Here is a 21542-nt window from a genome sequence, read left to right on the forward strand (position 1 = left end):
TTTAGCCACTGGGATTTTTGCCCATTCTTCAAGGCAAAACTGCTCCAGCTCCATCAAGTTGGATGGGTTCTGCTGGTGTACAGCAATCTTTAAGTCATACTACAGATTCTCAATTGGATTGAGGTCTGGGATTTGACTAGGCCAATCCAAGACATTTAAATGTTTCCCCTTAAATCACTCGAGTGTTGCTTTAGCAGTATGCTTAGGGTCATTGTCCTGCTGGAAGGTGAACCTCCATCCCAGTCTCTAATCTCTGGAAGACTGAAACAGGTTTCCTTCAAGAATTTCCCTGTATTTAGCACCATCCATCATTCCTTCAATTCTGACCAGGCAGGTTTGTTGTGGTGCCATATTCTTTCCATTTTTTTATAATGGATTTAATGGTGCTCCGTGGGATGTTCAAAGTTTCTGATATTTTTTTATAACCCAACCCTGATCTGCACTTCTCCACAACGTTGTCCCGGACCTGTTTGGAGAGCTCCTTGGTCTTCGTTGTGCCGCTTGGTTGGTGGTACCCCTTGCTTAGTGGTGTTGCGGACTCTGGGGCCTTTCAGAACAAGTGAATATATACTGAGATCATGTGACACTTAGATTGCACACAGGTGGACTTTATTTAACTAATTATGTGACTTCTGAAGGTAATTGGTTGCACCAGATCTTATTTAGGGGCTTCATAGCAAAGTGAATACATATGCACCCACCACTTTTTTGTTTTTATTTTTTTTGAATTTCTTATTTCATTTCACTTCACCAATTTTGAATATTTTGTGTATGTCCGTTGCATGAAATCCAAATAAAAATCTATTTAAATGTCAGGTTTTAATGCAACAAAATAGGAAAAACGCCAAGGGGAATGAATACTTTTGCAAGGCACTGTACACACACACACACACACACACACACACACACACACACACACACACACACACACACACACACACACACACACACACACACACACACACACACACACACACTGCCGGATGCCAGGAGCTCTGTGGGCTAGCTATGTGTCTTTTTTCCTCGGCAGCACTCTCCCCACAAAGCTGGTGTAGTGTAGTGAGCCACCAGCTGTTGACATTATCACTGAGGGAGACAGATATATAATAGACACATCACATGACACAGGAGCTATATCATTATTAGGTCATCTTTTCTCCTAGAGAACTGCTACGTCCTCTCTCTCCTGTCTCTCCATTGACTTTCTCTGGGCTCTAGCGATTCTCCTTGTAAGGACTCCCATTGTTAGAGTGGATGCCATGCTGTGAGCTTGAGCGGGATGATCGGTGTCTGTGTGTCTGTGTGTGTGTGTGTGTGTGTGTGTGTGTGTGTGTGTGTGTGTGTGTGTGTGTGTGTGTGTGTGTGTGTGTGTGTGTGTGTGTGTGTGTGTGTGTGTGTGTGTGTGTGTGTGTGTGTGTAGTACTGTAGCCAGTGGATTGAGCGCTACCTGCTGCGAGCTTTCAGGCCCTGTCCCAGACTGCTTCATTACCATCGTAGAGGTGTGTGTGTGCGCACGTGCACGTGTGTGTTTCTCTCTGACCACCTCACTCCTCTCATAGTGGTGTGCGTGTGGACGTAGAGAAGCTTAGTACTGGCATAGCACTCTACAATCTGTCCTCATATAACCTCCACATAGATCTCTGAAAATACTAAAACACCAGCTTTCAGGCCAAGTCATCTCAGTCTGATTTCCCCACAGTATTTCCTCGCTGCGATGGCGAGGCATAGTACACACACCCAACAGCGAGAGAGATACAGAGCCAGAACTGTCTTTATGGAACACTCCCTACTCTCCTGTGGCACAATTCGATCATGACTAAAACTCTCCACCCCACAAGGAAAGTAAAGGCACTGCTTACTGACTGTTGCATATGCTCATTCACACAACATACATGGTTCTGTCCTGGACTCACTCTCTATATGGCATTGCTTTATGTATGGTTACAACAGGAAGTTTAGAACCAAACTAAATGGTTTTAACCTTTTACTGCAGTGGGCTAAATCAGGGTCACACAGAGTGTTTCTTGTTAGTCTTAAACAAATCTACTTTGAAACAAAAGTATACACCTCACACACATGGTTATGGGCTTAACATTTTTTGAGTTTGCATCCCAATATTACACTTTATAACAAAAGACTGAAATATAACAAAACTGTTTGACATGGAAACACCGGATTTTCCTCGGTTTAATTTTTTACATCTTTATTAACGATGAAATGATGACAAATATTAATAACATTCCACCCATGAGGTCAAAGAGGGCACTTTGGGTCATTGACTGCAGGAAAGGGCTACAACAGGTCTGCCTCCCTGTACTAACTTACAACAAGAAAGTTGGCTAAAGCAGAAAAAAAGTGCAACCAGGCAGGAGAAATGTAGGAAATAAAGAAGCATGCAGAGATTTAGCCTAAACCAGTTAAGTAGCTTCAGCACACAATGGTCTGACTGACAGACTCTAGTAACGTGTGTGTGTGTGTGTGTGTGTGTGTGTGTGTGTGTGTGTGTGTGTGTGTGTGTGTGTGTGTGTGTGTGTGTGTGTGTGTGTGTGTGTGTGTGTGTGTGTGTGTGTGTGTGTGTGTGTGGTAATTTATAGAGCATGGAGCAGGGGGCTAGGTTACAGGAGAAAGATCTTCTGTTGAGGGAGTTCTATTAGCATCAGTTGGGGCCCACTGGGGCCTAACCCGGAGATAGAGAGAATAGAGAGAGGAAGAGAAAGAGGGGGGTAGAGAGATAGATGAGGGGAAGGAGAGGAGGGGGCAAGCATACAGACCACCATTAGCATCTCATTATGTTGCCATGGCAGCCAGGCTTTAAACGGCCCTAAACTTTCCCATAGAGCCCAGAAGGCCGTCACATCTACTATACACACACACACTCACAAAGAGGAGGGGAGACCCGTCGAGCTTGTTTTGTTCCTGCCACAGACACACACACAATGCCTCCACCCTCACTGAACTGACAACCACCTGTCTCTACCTCTCTGCATGCATCAGCGTGTGTGTGTGTGTGCGTGCGTGTGTCTGTGTGTGTGTTTGTGTGATGTGTTTAGCATGGAGGCCAGGGACTGAGTTTATCTCTCTCAGGAGGGGTGTGTGTGGGTCACTGGATGCCTGATGAAGACAGATGTAATGTGTCTCTGTGAGCCTCTACTACTGGACAAGCTGTCCTCTCTGACTCCCCCTGCATGATTCATGTGTTTAACCATAACTCCCACAGAGCAGGGAGCACTGACAGACAATGCACTGCCACAGACTGTCCACTGCCATAGACACACACTGCCATAGACACACACTGCCATAGTTACACACTGCCATAGACACACACTGCCATAGACACACACTGCTATAGACACACACTGCCACAGACTGTCCACTGCCATAGACACACACTGCCATAGACACACACTGCCATAGACACACACTGCCACAGACTGTCCACTGCCACAGACTGTCCACTGCCATAGACACACACTGCTATAGACACACACTGCCACAGACTGTCCACTGCCATAGACACACACTGCCATAGACACACACTGCCATAGACACACACTGCCATAGACACACACTGGTGTAGACACACACTGCCATAGACACACACTGCCATAGACACACACTGCCATAGACACACACTGCCATAGACACACACAGCCATAGACACACACTGCCATAGACACACACTGCCATAGACACACACTGCCATAGAGACACAGTGCTATAGACACACACTGCTATAGACACACACTGCCATAGACACACACTACCACAGACTGTCCACTGCCATAGACACACACTGCCATAGACACACACTGCCATAGACACACACTGCTATAGACACACACTGCCATAGACACACACTACCATAGTTACACACTGCTATAGACACACACTGCCAAAGACACACACTGCTATAGACACACACTGCCATAGACACACACTGCTATAGACACACACTGCCATAGACACACACTGCCATAGACACACACTGCTATAGACACACACTGCCATAGACACACACTGCCATAGACACACACTGCCATAGACACACACTGCCATAGACACACACTGCCAAAGACACACACTGCTATAGACACACACTGCCATAGACACACACTGCCATAGACACACACTGCCATAGACACACACTGCCATAGACACACACTGCCATAGTTACACACTGCCATAGACACACACTGCCATAGACACACACTGCCATAGACACACACTGCCAAAGACACACACTGCTATAGACACACACTGCCATAGACACACACTGCCATAGACACACACTGCCATAGACACACACTGCCATAAACACACACTGCCATAGTTACACACTGCCATAGACACACACTGCCATAGACACACACTGCCATAGACACACACTGCCACAGACTGTCCACTGCCATAGACACACACTGCCATAGACACACACTGCCATAGACACACACTGCCAAAGACACACACTGCTATAGACGCACATATACTGGTGAACACAAAATACTTTAATAAACATATAATACTATCATTATACCACTAATACATTTAAATGGTGCCAATCACTCTCTCTCAAACATTTCAGTTTTTTCCTGGGCTCTGAAGAGAACAAATGAGTTAATCATGTCTTAGTCCTCTCTGGAAAACAGACTGAAATAGATCCATTCATGTGGTGTCCCTTTCTTCCATAACAAGAGAAAGAGTTCGCCACAGTGAACATGTGTTCTGTGTTGGGCGCCGTCCTGTAAGAGGGAATGGAAGAGGATAAACAGAGAATAGGAGAAAACAGCACTCAAACATCAGCCCAAGACTGGAACTACTTGGGATAACATTTGTCAATGTATAGAATTGTGCTATTTATATGGTTTGATAGAACTCTAGAGAAGCTTTTAGGGTCTTCTTATTCAACGTTGTAAGTTCTTGCTTTTGAGGGCAGTGAGAATCAGGTTGTCAAATTAAAGTGAAGTTTTGAGACTCTCGCATTCTTACTCCTCCTCACTCCAGTAACTTTCCACGCTCTCTTAACTCTTTCCCCCATCTCTCTCTTCTTCCCTCTCTCTCTCTCTCTCTCTCTCTCTCTCTCTCTCTCTCTCTCTCTCTCTCTCTCTCTCTTCTTCCCTCTCTCTCTCTCTCTCTGCGTCTCTGTGTCTCCCAAGGAGGGAAGTGGAAACAGAAACAGGCTGAGTCTGCCCCGTGGTTTTCTCTCTCTCTGCTCTTCTCTTCTTCCCTATTTTCTCCTTTTCTCTTCTACCATCTCCTTTGCCCCTCCCCTTCCCTTCTTCATCCACTCCAATCCACTCTTTCCCCATCTTCCCATCAGCCCTGTCCTCCTTCTTCTCCTCTTCTCCTCTCATCCACTCCTCTCTTACAACCCCTACCCTCTTCTCCTCTCATCCCCACATACCTCTCTTCTAAAGGTATCTCTGCCCTGCGCCCCTCAGGAGCCAGCCTGTGTGTGTCTGTAGAGCTCCACCACTGTCCTCTAGTGGTGAAGACATTGAACAGCAGCCAGAGTAAAAACCCAGAAACGAGACATCAGCAGCATCGCGTCAAAACAACAGCATATGTTCCATCTCAGAGGGACAGGGTTGACTGGAAGTGCCCAGTGTTTAGACGTCTCTGTGCTAGAGAAGTAAGGGTGTGTGATGCTGAGAAGAAAGGAGGATCTATTATTCTGATGTTAACCCTCTCTCTCTTCTCTGTCACCATCGTACTTTCCAGGATGTCTCTGCACAAGTCCAACTCTGAAGATGGCTCTGGAGGTTAGTAGCAATCAATCTTTAACAAAAAAATACTTCTGTTTTCTGTTACTGTTTCTAGCTATCGAGCAGGGTTGGGGTCAATTCTATTTGAATTACCGGTAGTGAATAAATCAAGTAAAATTGAATTCTAAACATTTCCTTATTTACAAACCAGATAATGCTCTCTCTTAAACACTGGGTCCTTCTGATGTGTCTGGGTGTCTGTGAGTGTGTGTCGTAGTGTTGTCTGACTGGATCTCTCTCTCTCTCTCTGTTCCTCCTAGGTAAATGGGACAATAAGAAGAACAACAAATCCTTCTGGCAGAATTTCCGCAAGACGTCTCAGAAGGGAGTCATGCAGCAGACGTCAAAAGGTATGACATTATTACACTTTGTTATACAGTGTTATTTTAATGGAAATTACATTGTTCAATTCTAATATCATATTTATTATCTGGTAATTACTTATTTTTGGCCCATTTTTCATGTTATTCCATAATACTCTATGTTATGCCCCAGCTGTTTTATAATTCTCTTACTTTAGCCCTGACCATTGACTTTCTCTGACCTTTGTCTAGGAGAGGACATAGGCTACGTGGCCAGTGAGATCACCATGAGTGATGAAGAGCGCATCCAGCTGATGATGATGGTGAAGGAGAAAATGATCACTGTGGAAGAGGCATTAGCTCGGGTAGGAACCCCCTTACCCACCCTATACCCCCTACCCCCACTCTCCCTCTCCTCTCCAGGCTGCTCCTGGGGCAGACAGACAGACCCCCACCCAGGCCCTGGAGAGGACCTCCACCCCACCCTCAAGCTGACCCCAAGCTCCAGCTCCATCACTGCATCGTGGGCTCGCCCGGCTCCAAATCTGCCCTCTCTCCTGCTTCATCCACCAAGCTCCATATCCAGCTTTTACTAAAACGACTTACTCTTACTAATCATTCATTTGGCTTTTATAATAACCTTGCATTGCCCTTTTTTACACACAAACACACTCACGCCACCCCAGACCCTGGCCAATGGCCCCTGCCACCTGGGGGTGTGTAGTCCTGTTCATACTGTAGGGATAGCTGGACATGTTAGCTCAGTAGCCCCCCCCGGTGGGCGGTTAGAGTTATGCATTCTGGATTTGTCCTCTGGGTGGATGTGGTGGCTGGAGTGGCATTCAGTGGTCCCTCTTGTCTCTTCTTCTCTCCTTTCTCTGTCTATGTTCATCTGGTTGTTTGTCAAATTCATCTTCACTTTTTCTCATCTCTTACTCTCTATCCCGCTGTTCTGCTGTTCTCTGTTCTCTTCCTCTCTTCTTCCTCCTCTCCTCTCATCCTCCCTCTCCCACTGTAAAGGAGAGAATGACGTGGGTGATTGCAGTCCTGTAGAATTACTGTAGATCTCTCTCCACAAGGCAGACGTTGATTCTCCTCCAGCTCTTCCTGTACCTCTGGTGTGTTATTGGGTGCTGGTCTGACTTTTACTCTCCTCCACTGTGATTGACACTCAAACAAACCAATCAGACTCTGGAATCAATGAGCAGCCTTTGTAAACAGTTGTGTTGTCTTGTATTTGTTTCGGTGGACCTCATTTATGTTGGCCTGTGACCTGTGTGTGTGTGTGTGTGTGTGTGTGTGTGTGTGTGTGTTCTACGTTTGTATCTACATTGTGTCTTGGTGTTGGTTTGGGTGTGTGTGTGGAGGGGTAGCTGTTTCTATAGTGAGAGTGGGCCATTATCCCCTGCTCTCTCTAAACTCTTGTTCTCCTATAGCTGAAGGAGTATGAGAACCATAGCAGACAGTCCAGCAGTACTGACACTGCAGAGTGGACTGATGGATCCACTCCCAATCTAAACCAGTCCTCAAACTGCAAAGTAAGTACTGACCTTTCACCTCTCACCCCGTGACCCCAAACACCTCAGGATCAAAGCCCAACAGAGGAGCAGCCGTCTTTGTTTTGTTTCATGTTGGAATTATGTCGTGTGTGTGTGTGTGTGTGTGTGTGTGTGTGTGTTACCTTGGAGTGGGTATTTGTGTGTGTGAGGACACATGTATGAGATCATTGGCAGTGACGTCCCTTCCCTAACTAACCTGGATATTAACTAATGGCATACCCCAGCATCCCGCGTGTGTTGACACCCAACTCTGTGTGTAGTGCAGACTATGAGCCTGTAAGACTGGGATTGGGTTGATCAGTGCATGCATCCCCTCCCTGGATTCTGCAGTGAAGAGGGAAAATGAATAATGAAGGTTATAGAAAACTGTAATGTCGTCCTTAAAGGTGAACTCTGAACTAAGAACTGATTTCCATCCAGCCCCAGTCCTGATTCCACCCTGTAACTTTTCCCCCTTCTTCCATCTTAAAGGGGAATATCACTCAAAAACCATCTTTTGGTATTTGGTGTTTTGCATGTCAGCAGTCAAGATATTGGACTTGTAAGAAAAATGCCTCCATCATCATGATGTGTTTTGCATCATATGATGATTTGGCTGGAGACACCTTTCTTCTTAAAAGTCCATTATCTTGACTGCTGACATGCAAAACATTTTGGGACTGTATCAACAGTGGACTAATGAAACAAATACCAAAATATTGTTTTTGAGTAAAATGTCCCTTTAAGTCAATGCTGAAAGTATCTGTCCAGATGACCAGCTGTGGTCAGTAGAGAGCAGGCCCTGGACCTCCCAGTCCTGAAGTGTCCTTCCAGACCATGGGGTTTAGTGACAGGTCACAAAACACAGCCTCACTGGGATGATATTGCATATTGTTGCATGAATCCTCAGGACGGATGTGAGTGGTTATTTTGGATGGGGACCAGTCGTACTGTACTGATGATGGTTCAAATCAAACACTTCTGTCCTGCTGGGTCAAAGCAAGCTCTGTTTTCCTCTTGGGTTTAGCCTTGCGCTGCTGTAGGCTATGTGTGTGTGTATAAGAGAGATCACAGGGGAAGGACATGTGGGCTGACAGGCTGAATGGAGGACTGTGTGTGTGTGGGGACATACAAACTTACAGACCCACATCTTCCTGTGGGTCTCGACACCCACCACAAAAACACCAACTGAATGCCCAAACATTTCTATGCACATATGTGTTGCCGTGGAAACCCAGTTGCTAATAGCTGGGGCTCAACGCTCCCTTCCCTCTAAATGATCAGTAGCCTTGACATCTGAATTGTCTAGCATGCGGCACTTCTTATTCCATATTAATTAGCTGAATGTGTCTTTTGATCTGAAGACGTCTGCTCTAGCATGGTGGCACCACAGCCTTGACACCAAGCTAGAGGTCTTCTCGGATCCCGAAATTGAGATCCGAACTGAATTGGATCCGTGAAATTCCTTCCCGACCCTAACAGGATCCGGTCATTTCGCTTTAAAATCTATATCCGATCCGGATCCAAGGTAAACCAGATCCGACCCAAAACATGTCCGAGTTGAGAGAGAATCAGATTCAAAATTGGGTCAGGTCTTTATCCAACCCAAATGGATCCAAAAGATTAAAAACGTAAGCCAGCAAACATTTTTGACTTGTCTGTGCATTTTCGGTTGTATCTAAAATATTTGTGGTGTACAGGATAGTATTTTCATAATGACATCCCTGTCACGGCTGTCTAAAGGATCGGACCAAAGTGCAGCGTGGTTGTAGTTCCACATTTTATTAAAGCCGTGAAACTTTTGCAATACACAAAATAACTGAATTTACAAAAACAACAAACCGTGACGCAGAGAGAAACAAACACTACTGTCACGGTTGTCGTCGGTGAATGAGGACCAAAACGCAGCAGGTACGTGAATGCTCATCTTGATTTTTAATTATCTTCAAAAATGAACATACAAAATAACAAAACCGAAAAACTAACAACTAACAAACAGTCTGGCAAAGCAAAGCTCAACACAGAACAATCACACACACAAACACACCCTAATATATGGGACTCTCAATCAAAGGCAGATAGACAACACCTGCCTTCAACTGAGAGTCCCAACCCCAATTAACCAAACATAGAAACACACACACCAGACTAACCATAGAATACAAACACATAGACCATCAACCAAAAACCCGGAAATACTAAATCAAACACCCTTTACACAAACACACCACCCCGAACCACATAAAACAAATACCCTCTGCCACGCCCTGACCAAACTACAAAAACAATTAACCTTATACTGGCCAGGACGTGACAACTACTCAAAATATAATCACCCACAAAACCCAGGAAGAAAAACCCCTACTTAAATATGATCTCCAATCAGAGGTAATGAGGACCAGCTGCCTCCAATTGGAGATCAACCCAAAAAACAACAACATAGAAATAGAAAAACTAGAACTTAAACATAGAAATAGAAAACATAGAAAAACACAAAAACACCCCCTGTCACGCCCTGACCTACTCTACTATAGAAAATGACATCCTACTAGGGTCAGGACGTGACAGTACCCCCACCCCCCCACCCACCAAAGGTGCAGACTCCGAATGCAACAAAAACAAAAGAAACCACAAAACAAAAGTGAGGGTAGGGAGGGTGACAATTGTCTATGGCGGCTCAAATGCAGTCCACATAACCTTAACCTCCAGCATAGGAGGTGGCTCCGGTTCGGGGCGTACTGCCCGCTCCACCTGCTGATCCTTCTGCTTTATTACAACCTGACCGTGGATCATCGTCGAAAGAAACGGACTGTAGATCATTGCTGGCGGTTCTGGGCTGCAGGCCGCCTCAGGAGGTTCTGGGCTGCAGGCCGCCTCAGGAGGTTCTGGGCTGCAGGCCGCCTCAGGAGGTTCCGGGCTGGGGAGCGTCGCTGGAGGCTCCGGACTGGGGAGCGTCGCTGGAGGCTCCAGACTGGGGATGCGCACTGGAGGCCTGATGCGTGGGACCGGTACGGGTGGCACCGGGCTGCTGACACGCACCTCAGAACAAGTGCGGAGAGGAGGCACAGGGCATACTGGGCTGTGGAGGCGCACTGGAGGCTTGATGCGTGGGACCGGTACAGGTGGCACCGGGCTGATGACACGCACCTCAGGGCGAGTGCGGAGAGGAGGCACAGGGTATACTGGGCCGTGGAGGCGCACTGGAGGTCTGGAGCTTATGGCTGGCACAACCCGTCTTTGCTGGATGCTCAACCCAGCTTGACAACTGCAAGGCGCGGGCACAGATCGCACCGGCCTGTGAGTGCGCCCTGATGACACAGTGCGCATCACCGCATAACACGGTGCTTGCCCCATCACGCGCTCCCCACGGTAAGCACGGGGAGTTGGCTCAGGTCTCCACCCTGACTCTGCCAAACTCCCCGTGTGGCCCCCCCAAAAATTTTTTTTGGGGGGGGTGCCTCTCGGTCTTCCATCGTTGGGCTAGCTCCTCATAGCATCGCCGTTCCGCTTGCGCCGTTTCCACCTGCTTCCATGGCAGGGTCTTGTCCCCTGCCATTACCTCCTCCCAGGTCCAGGACGTCCTCCACTCTCTCTTCTCCCGAGCCCAGGATCCCTGCTCCTCCTGGGCACGCTGCTTGGTCCTTTTGGGGTGGGTGATTCTGTCACGGCTGTCTAAAGGATCGGACCAAAGTGCAGCGTGGTTGTAGTTCCACATTTTATTAAAGCCGTGAAACTTTTGCAATACACAAAATAACTGAATTTACAAAAACAACAAACCGTGACGCAGAGAGAAACAAACACTACTCAAAATATAATCACCCACAAAACCCAGGAAGAAAAACCCCTACTTAAATATGATCTCCAATCAGAGGTAATGAGGACCAGCTGCCTCCAATTGGAGATCAACCCAAAAAACAACAACATAGAAATAGAAAACCTAGAACTTAAACATAGAAATAAAAAACATAGAAAAACACAAAAACACCCCCTGTCACGCCCTGACCTACTCTACTATAGAAAATGACATCTTACTAGGGTCAGGACGTGACAATCACTATAGTTAGACGGAGAACATTATGAGGTTATCCAAAATATTTTCCTAATTTCTCTTGACCAAATATTTGAGCAGGAGGATTTTTGGGGGCATGATCATCACGTGCCAGACTGAGAGCAGTGAATCGTTCACTTTTTTAACATTACAAACTAGCCTATTTCAACATTACAAACTAGCCTATTTCAACATTACAATGTGGGTTTGATAGAAAAGTAATTACCATCCAAAGAGTTAATTAAAGATTCATCATTGAAGAGAGAAGTTGTCTTGATATTTCTTATACTTATCCATGCATTACGCAGTCAATAAATCAGCAGCCTTTCAATATTAGGCTACAATATTTTCTGCAGACAGGTTTATCAGTCTACCGCACATACACACATACCCACACACACACACACACACACAAACACACACACATACACACACACACACACACATGCACACACACACACACACACGAGCAGATTAACTTGGTCTAAAATGGCTATTTATTAGACGATCAGAAAGAATGTGTCGGTAACTCTGCAGTATAACTTGTTTATTTTTTGAACAAAAGCCACGAAACTAGAGAGTCACTCATCTTTATGCTGACAAATTGTCAAGTGTGTGCATACTGGTAGCGAAGTCAGGTGCAGGAGAGCAGAGATTTGTGAACAGGCGCACACTTTATTGAGGCAAAAGTGTAAAACGCGCAAAACAGTCACAAGAATTATGTTTAACAATAAACATCTTCGTGAAATACCAAGGAAAAAACAAACCAGTCTGGCGCGTCAACAATAAACACGTAACACAAACAATCTTTCACAAAGACATGATGGGGAACAGAGGAATAAATACATGTAGATTGATTGGGGAATGAAAACCAGGTGTGCAGGGAACAAGACAAAACAAATGGATACATGAAAAATGTAGCGGCGATGGCTAGAAAGCCGGTGACGTCGACCGCCGAACGCCGCCCGAACAAGGAGAGGAGCCGACTTCGGCTGGAAGCCGTGACACACATACTGTATCACACTTGACTCGACTCATTCAACATAAGTTAACCGTTAATAAAAGAATAAAATACCCTTGTAAATAGGCCAAGCCTAAACAGATCAATAACCCTGGCCTAGGCTATCATTTGTTTCCGCTGCGTCCTCTTCCTCTCCCAGCTAGGCCTATAGCCTATTTCACCCCGCGTCACGCGTCTGCAGTGTGCACTGGCTGGTTTTCATGAAGCGAATATGTCATTTTGTCACAAGGATTTTGACATATTGATGAAAGGGGACGCCCAGATAGTCATTTAAGTTTTCTTTTTAATCGGATCCGGTCGGTATTTCACATATTGTCACACAGATCCGAGGCCCGTGCCACCGAGCGGGATCCAAGGGGGATCAGGTTCGGGTAGATCCGGGAAGACCTCTACACCAAGCTGCCTGCTGTAAACAGTCTGGCTTTATGATGTGGATCTGTGGACATTCTGGACAAAATTCTGTCAGGCTTTCAAACAGTTTTCACATGCAAGCAAAGTTTTCCTTGAAACTATTCCTTTCTAGTAATAAATGGATTCCTTCAATGAGAAAGGCCTGTTGTAAGGCATTATGCAGAGAGCCAGCCCCGGGTCTGAGTCTGGCCTGGCCTGCTGTACAGTCTGGCTCTGCCTGCCCTTTGATGTGGAGCTGCAGACAGACAGGGCCCTAGCAGGCTAATCTCCCTGTTAACCCTCTCTATGCCCTCGGCTGCCACAGGCCTGCTTCCTGTCCAACTGGATTGATGGATGGGATGTCCGATAGACGGAGGGAGAGAGGATAGGGGGATGACTGGAGGTGTATTGTTCGGAGGAACACTCGGCCTGTCTTCAGGGCTGTTTGTACGCGCCACCGGAGGGAGGGAGGAAGAGAGGAAGTGAGGGAGGACAAAGAGCTCTCACTCCCCTCAGGCCCCTGAAACGCAGCATGAGGAGGAGGGGCTCTGCTTGATAAAACACCAGTTTAAAATGGATCCGTTTAGGAAATATCTTCCCTCTTTTGGGCCTGGGGGTGTGTGCCGGGGGTAATGTCCGCCACCTTCAAATGGAATTAGGTCACCCCCCCATCTTTCAAATGGCTATGTGTGTCTGTGTGTTTCTTTGTGTGTGCGTCTGTGTAGCTCTGTGGTCGCTCTGTCCAAATATCCGTCCTCTTGCCCTGCTCCCTCTCCAATCGTTCTCTCACTCTCTGTCTCTCCGTCTCTCTCATCCCCCCCGGAGCAGAGAGAGAGAGCGCCCACATTCCAGGGCTGGCCATTAGCGATGTGGGGGCCAAGGCAGGGTCAGAGGCTCAAACGCTGGGATTGTTCTCCTCTCTCCTCCAGGCACAACATGCCTTTTCTCTCTGCTGCTGCTCAATAGCACCAGCAGCCTGCTCGCTCTCACTCTCCCATCGCTTTCATTCTGCAGAGCTGCCTTTGCCAACGAGCTGCAGGGAGTGTGTCAGAGTGAGTGTGTGTCAATGCTGTGAGTGTGTATGCTGTGTGACTGTGCGTGTCTCTCTCTGGATATGCCGTGTGCAGTGTGACTAACCTGGGACTAGATGGGACAGGGCCAGCCTGATGCATGGTGATGCATGCTTTTTACACTGACCTGGGAATGGTAAAAGCACAAGTCTGCTGTCCTAAATGCCTAAAGCGGTGAGTAACAAGTCACACTCAACTGTTTAGCATGCTCAATTACATTTCAATGTTTTTTCTGTATTTTTGTGAGGCAGGGATCTGCTTTCGGTTTGAACCAGTTTTTACTGGGCGTTTTAGATCTGGTTTAGTTTGTGTGTGCACCATGTATGCTCGACCACACCATGATTTCTCAAAGCTCATAATGATGGTGTGTGTGTGCATGTGTGTGTGTGTGTGTGTGTGTGTGTGTGTGTGTGTGTGTGTGTGTGTGTGTGTGTGTGTGTGTGTGTGTGTGTGAGTTGACATTGTTCCAATGAGGGGTCTCTGACCGCAGCATCTTTACACCACTGGTTGAGTTCTGATTGCGTCGTGTTCCAGACGTTGGTGTCCCTCAGGGCTGAGCCTAAGGGACTATGTCATTGTCAGCCCCCCCCCCCCCCCCGGGCTATGTTGCGGCAGAGGTGTCTTTCTTGCTTTCTTCTTAATGACCCTACTGTACCAGAGCAGCGTTTCCCCTAAATGTATTTATCTGCGACGCACTGCTGCAGAGATTGACTAATACAAACAACACAACATTATGCATTTCATTCAACTGTCTTCCTTGACCACTCTTTGAAGCACTGCTTTCTCTTCTGTATGATCAAATCTATTCTGCCTCGCTTTCGCCCCCTGCTGTCCTCCGGGACTGTCTTGCCTAAGAATGGCTCACTCTGACTCTGCAACAATACGCACACTTCAACACCAACACCCACCGCAATAATGAATAACTCAGAATAATAACATACACACTCCAGTAATGTCCTTTATGTACCTCAGTAATGAGCCTTGTTGTAGGAGGATTCAGTCAGGTCTGGTTCCAAACTGCAGCGGACACACACACACACACACACACACACACACACACACACACACACACACACACACACACACACACACACACAGAGAGACCTGTTATTACAGCACAGTCTCTGAAGACACAACTCTGTAATGTCCTCTGGAGCGGTGGAAACTAGCAGAAGAGTATTCCAGCCAGATGTGTGTGGTTAGGGTAGAGGGAGGACAGTGGGTTTAAGGGGTCCAGGGGTGAGGGGGGAGGCGTTCTGGGGTTTACAAGCTGAGAAGTTGTCAAAAACAAAATGAGAGGGTTCGACCCCGGTCTCGTCTGGTTCTGCTGTCGACAGAGGAATGGAGTGTGGAGCACGCACCCCTGAGACTAGTGGTGGGAAGAGGGCTCTGATGAGACGCCAGAGTGATTTATGGGTAATGCGCAGGTCACGGAGCTCCCATGGTGCAGAAAGCCATCATTTCTGACTGAGAAGTCTGAAGTGACTGGAGTCCAGGGGAATGTCGAGGTCCTGGTGTCAACTAGGTACCTGGTGCGCCCTCGTGGCCCTATGAAAGGTGTCTTCTAGAGCCAGCTGTTAAAGCCATCCCTCCCTCAGCTGTTAACCTCTGCTGTGTGTGTGTGTGTGTGTGTGTGTGTGTGTGTGTGTGTGTGTGTGTGTGTGTGTGTGTGTGTGTGTGTGTGTGTGTGTGTGTGTGTGTGTGTGTGTGTGTGTGTGTGTGTGTGTATGTATCCCTAGACTCTATGCCAGCAGCTGTCATGTTTTTAGGTTACAGATGTAATACAAGGCCACAATGTTTCACATGAGGAGGTTGGGAAGCTAAGAGGAGCGTCTCTCCAGTCCTAATATACACAGCCCAGTCAGACTCGCCTGAGCACTAACTCAAGCTCTCTCACACGCTGGGGGATTTTTTTGTGCGCGTGTGTGCACTTGTGTGTGTGTGTGCACTTGTGTGCCCTGGCTCTAACAGTGGACCAGCTGTCTGTGACCAGACCCGACCCAATGTTGCTGTGGAAACCAGAGGAGAAAACAACAAATTAGGAATTTTCCCCAGAATGACTGCAGCTCGGCCAAACTAGCTCTGTGACAAACTCATCTCATCACATCACATGGTGCCTATACGACACCTGCTCACATACGATGGTCAGAATAGTTTCTGATGGTTTTCTGTGTGTGTGTGTGTGTGTGTGTGTGTGTGTGTGTGTGTGTGTGTGTGTGCGTGTGCGTGCGTGCGTGCGTGCGTGCGTGCGTGCGTGCGTTCGTTCGTGTGTTTGTGTGAGTTAAATCAAATCAAATTTTATTTGTCACATGTGCCGAATACAACAGGTATAGACCTTACAGTGAAATGTTTACTTACAAGCCCTTAACCAACAATGCAGTTTTAAGGGAAAAAAAGTGTTAAAGTATTTACTAAAATAAACTGAAGTAAAAAAATAAATAAATAAGGAGCAACAATAAAATAACAGCAGCGAGGCTATATACAGGGTGTACCGGAACAGAGTCACAGGTTAGTCGAGGTAATTGAGGTAATATGTACATGTAGGTAGAGGTAAAGTGACTATGCATAGATAATAATCAGAGAGTAGCAGCAGTGTAAAAATGGGGGGTGGGGTGGGGACAATGCAAATAGTCCAGGTAGCCATTTGATTAACTGTTCAGGAGTCTTATGGCTTGGGGGTAGAAGCTGTTAAGAATCCTTTTGGACCTAGACTTGGCGCTCCGGTACCGCTTGCAGTGCGGTTGCAGAGAGAACAGTCTATGACTTGGGTGGCTGGAGTCTTTGACAATTTTTAGGGCCTTCCTCTGACACCGCCTGGTATAGAGGTCCTGGATGGCAGGAAGCTTGGCCCCAGTGATGTACTGGGCCGTACGCACTACCCTCTGTAGTGCCTTGCGGTCGGAGGCCAAGCAGTTGCCATACCAGGCAGTGATGCAACCAGTCAGGATGCTCTTGATGGTGCAGCTGTAGAACCTTTTGAGGATCTGAGGACCCATGCCAAATCTTTTCAGTCTCCTGAGGCTTTGTCGTGCCCTCTTCACAACTGTCTTGGTGTGTCTGGACCATGATAGTTTGTTGGTGATGTGGACACCAAGGAACTTGAAGCTCTCAACCTGCTCCACTGCAGCCCTGTCGATGAGAATGGGGGCGTACTCGCTCCTCCTTTTCCTGTAGTCCACAATCATCTCCTTTGTCTTGATCACGTTGAGGGAGAGGTTGTTGTCCTGGCATCACGCGGCCAGGTCTCTGACCTCCTCCCTATAGGCTGTATCATCGTTGTTGGTGATCAGGCGACTGTTGTGTCATCAGCAAACTTGATGATGGTGTTTGAGTCGTGCCTGGGTATGCAGTCACGCGTGAACAGGGAGTACAGGAGGGGACTGAGCACGCACCTGCTGTTATTTACTGCTGTTATTTACAAATAGACACAGATCGCCTCCCCTTGTCTTACTGGAGGCAGCTGTTCTATCTTTCCGATGGACCAAAAACCCAGCCAGCTGTATGTTATCCATGTCGTCATTCAGCCACGGCTCAGTGAAACATAAGATATTACAGTTTTTAATGTCACATTGGTAGGATAGCCTTGATCGGCGCTCATCCATTTTGTTATCCAATGATTGCGCGTTGGCTAATAGGACTGATGGTAGAGGGGGATCCTTACAAGGCACCCGACCTACGTCCCCCGATATCTCCGTCTCTTCTTCATGTCAATGACGGGGATGTGGGCCTTGTCGGGTGTCTGAAGTAAATCCTTAGCGTCCGACTCGTTAATGAAAAAATCTTTGTCCAGTACGAGGTGAGTAATCGCTGTCCTGATATCCGGAAGTTATTTTCGGTCATAAGAGACGGTGGCAGAAATATTATGTACAAAATAAGTTACAAATAATGCGAAAAAACACACAAAATAGCACACTTGGTTAGGAGACTGTAAAACGGCAGCCGTCTCTTCCGGCACCATCATCATCGTATTAATGAAGCATTTGGTGACATCATTGTTCCCTCTGTTTCTGCTCCACTGTAGAGATTTTTAATGCCGTCGAAATGCCCAATTGAACTTCCCTCCTCTCTCCACAGTCCACACGCACACACGCACACACACACACACACACACACACACACCCCTCATAATGGAGCTCTGTGTACCTCAGCACAATGCCACGGAGCCTCCATTTAGTGTCTATTGGGTAATAAACAGCTCCAGGCTCATTCCAACAGGCAGCTCTCAGTCTAGAGCCTGATCTAGAGACACACACCACACATACCAAGCTCCCTGAATATCTGTGGTGAATATCTGTGGTGAATATCTGTGGCACCTCCTCATCGTCCTCTCTGGTTCAGAGTTTTTGTTGTTTTGGCTCGTTTTTTCATGTGACCTGAATATGTTTTTAATATTAAATGTCATGCAATGCAAATGTACAACAATGTGTCCTACAATGTGTCCTACAATGTGCCCTAGAATGTGCCCTACAATGTGCCCTACAATGTGCCCTACAATGTGTCCTAGAATGTGTCCTACAGTACTATATATGTTCCCCCAACCCCCCAACTCTCCCTCCATACTCTCATATCACTAACTATGTCCATCCTAAAATGTGCACCATAACTGTCGCCAACCCCTAACATGTGACCCTACGTCCAAAACGGTGTGCTTTACGTGTGTCAATGAATGGGGTTGTGAGTTTCCCCAAGACTTGAGTGAATGACACCTACACCACAATGTTGTTTCATAAAGGTTGGAAAAGAGCAGCTGAACACTTGTTCAGAGGCTAGTATCCCTCGTGTGTGGATATGGGTCACTGGGTTATGGCTAGGGTTCTGGGGGTCCCTGTACAACAGTGTGTCTTGGACTTCCTGTGACGTCCCCTCTCTCCCTCTCAGTCTCGGGAGCAGTCTGATGATGAGCAGACAGAGGACTCAATGAAGTTCAAACGGCTCCACAAGCTGGTCAACTCTACCCGCCGCGTCAGGAAGAAACTCATTAAGGTGGAAGAGGGCAAGAAACACGGCTCCGAAGGTACGGCACATGTCCATAGGGATTTCTGAATACATGGACACCATACTAACTCAAACTGTATATTCAGAAATCTCGTAACAGAAATTCCGTTATCCGGCAGCAATTTGTAAACATTCAGTGGAAATGTGAATGGGATAGAAGTGTTTTTGCTCTTTTTGAGGTTACTCTGTAATGGATAAATGATGTGATGTTCCTCTCCTCCCTGAAGATTCTCTGAGCATGGAGGCATCTCCTACCTGTGAGGACAACACAGCCCTGTACACAGGGGTCCTGAAGAAGTCCAGCCTGCCCCAGGATGCCTCCATGTCCTCCCTGACCCAGGACCAGCTCTCTCTGGATGGGGACACAGACAGCTTGACCACCTCCCCTTCCTCCAGCAGCCTGGACACTACCTGGTCCGGACACAAGCTGGTCAAGGCCTTCTCTAAGTCCAGCAGCACCCACGGCCTCATCCGGCCTCCCAGGAGACTCCCTGCTGGGCCTGAGGGTTTGGGAGCCGTCGGGGTGGGAGGTAGTGGATCCTCCTTCTCGGAGCTGGACGGCTGTGGTGCCGAGGCCGAAGAGAAGGTGTCACACTCCATGACGGAGGGCGAGATGCGGAAAGCCCTGACCTCTCTCTCCCATGGGGTAAGTAATGACACACTCTACGGTTTCTACGGCCTCACCCGGCCACGCCCCAAACCACACCCCCAGCCCCGCCTCCTTGTTGCCCTCGATGACGTCTCCCAGGGTAGCCCCAAACCCGCCCGTCACCCCACCAGCTGGCTCAGGAAGCCTGACCCCAATTACGCCTACTCCACCAAACACCTGCTCTACCAGCGCTCCCGGAACTGCGCCAAAACACCAGGAGTGCCCTCCTCCTGTTCCTCCCCTTCGCCCCCCGCCCGCTGTGATCTGGCCAAGGCTAAGGGTGGTACGCTGGGTGGAGGGGGGTGTGGGGGCTGGGCATTCCCCCCTCGCAGGCTCCGCGGCCGGACGGCGGTGAGCGAACTGAACATCACGTACGTGGTGGAGCGCAGCCTCTACGGCCACCTCAACTGGGCCCAGCTGGTCCGGCCCGTCACCCTCAGCCGTGCCGAGCGCCGCTGCCTGTTGGAGGAGGACAGGGAGGCGGACAGGAAGTGGGCGGCCAGCGTGGACCGCTGCACCAAGCGCGTGCTCTTACGCATCCAGCAGAAGTCTGTGAGTTCTACTGTACAGCAGGGCGGGGGCGGGCTAGGCAGCGCCTCCGCCTGGCCAGGAGGACCAAGGCTACCTCCAAGGCTGCAGAGTAACCCTGAGGATGTTTCCTTCTTCTCTGCTTTAATCCAGCAAGAATATTTAGAAAGGGTAGTTTAACAGAGACCCCCATAAAGAAACAGAACATTACACAATCTTTAAATATGAAAGCTTTTGGCGTCACAGTTCGTTTTAATGTGATATGAAATAGTAATGGGATGTTACACTTAGGAGGTTAACAGTGGATACCAGTGTAACAGCAGAGGATGTATAACTGGCATTTGAAAATGTCCCCCAACCAAAACCCTGTAGGGAGTCTGCTGAGTCAGAACAGACTGAAGAGACAGAGACACGGTTGTGGAAGAGACAGAGACACAGTTGTGTTGGGTCACTGCTCAGGGGCTGACAGACACACTTGACAGACACATTCTCTCTCCTTTCTTCTTTCTAGCTTTCTCTATCCTTTTCTATCCCTCCCTCCTCTTAGCTTCTCTCTCTTCTGTGTGTCTGGGTTCAGTAGAAGGGGAACAGAGTGATCTCTTTTCCAGCTCAGTGTGAAAGAAAAGGAAAGAGATCTGGGACTGTGACAGTGGCCATAAGCCCAGCTAGATGGTCTGGGCTGGCCAGGCCAAACAAGCCTCCACATGTCACTGAGACAGATGTTATGATAAGGTTTGGTCAGTGTGTGAAAGTTTAATCACAAGTCAATACAAATCTAGCATGGAAGTTTTAGTGTTGATAGTAGGAATCCTTCTGAAAGAGAATTTAGATCCACACAGTGAAGTTAAACAGAGATATTCTGCAGCCTTGAAGAAGCCTGAATACTGGCTTTTACTTGTCAATCATTGGATGTGGTTCTTCATCCATAGACATTTTTATTCATCCGTTCAGTTCTCTTTTTTTGGGTTTTATCTTTTTGATCGTGCCTCCGTCGGCATGGTTACAGATGTAGTGGAATTTTCTTTCTCTCTCTCTTTTTTTTACTGTCATGTGGAAGATGGTTTTCTGAGTGCATGACCATTCCATTGAATATATCCAACAGCATCGCTCCATCTGTAGACTTCTTTTTGGACGCCTTCTCAATTGCTTCTCTTCACCACACTTTGGAACTGCGGATATGGACACGATAGAAACGGTGGTCTCACACATACCATAAAACAAGTAATCTCAAGGATGAAA

General features: G+C 47.5%; 1 protein-coding gene across 7 annotated transcripts in view; it reads left to right on the forward strand.

Annotated features, from left to right (window-relative positions):
• LOC106607985 (SAM and SH3 domain-containing protein 1) overlaps window positions 1–21542 on the forward strand; it is a 316859-nt gene that overhangs the window by 270000 nt on the left and 25317 nt on the right. For 4 of the 7 annotated variants that reach the window (XM_045720952.1, XM_045720956.1, XM_045720954.1 and 1 more), the window contains exons 5-10: window positions 5719–5759; window positions 6023–6112; window positions 6317–6429; window positions 7501–7602; window positions 19010–19145; window positions 19354–20327. In XM_045720952.1, coding sequence (XP_045576908.1) covers window positions 5719–5759; window positions 6023–6112; window positions 6317–6429; window positions 7501–7602; window positions 19010–19145; window positions 19354–20327 — 1456 coding nt within the window. The remainder of the gene's footprint in view (window positions 1–5718; window positions 5760–6022; window positions 6113–6316; window positions 6430–7500; window positions 7603–19009; window positions 19146–19353; window positions 20328–21542) is intronic. The other 3 variants (XM_014205527.2, XM_045720953.1, XM_045720957.1) reach the window with 3 other exon arrangements.

Source organism: Salmo salar, chromosome ssa06 (genome assembly GCF_905237065.1).
Source record: "Salmo salar chromosome ssa06, Ssal_v3.1, whole genome shotgun sequence".
Classification (NCBI taxonomy): Eukaryota; Metazoa; Chordata; class Actinopteri; order Salmoniformes; family Salmonidae; genus Salmo; species Salmo salar.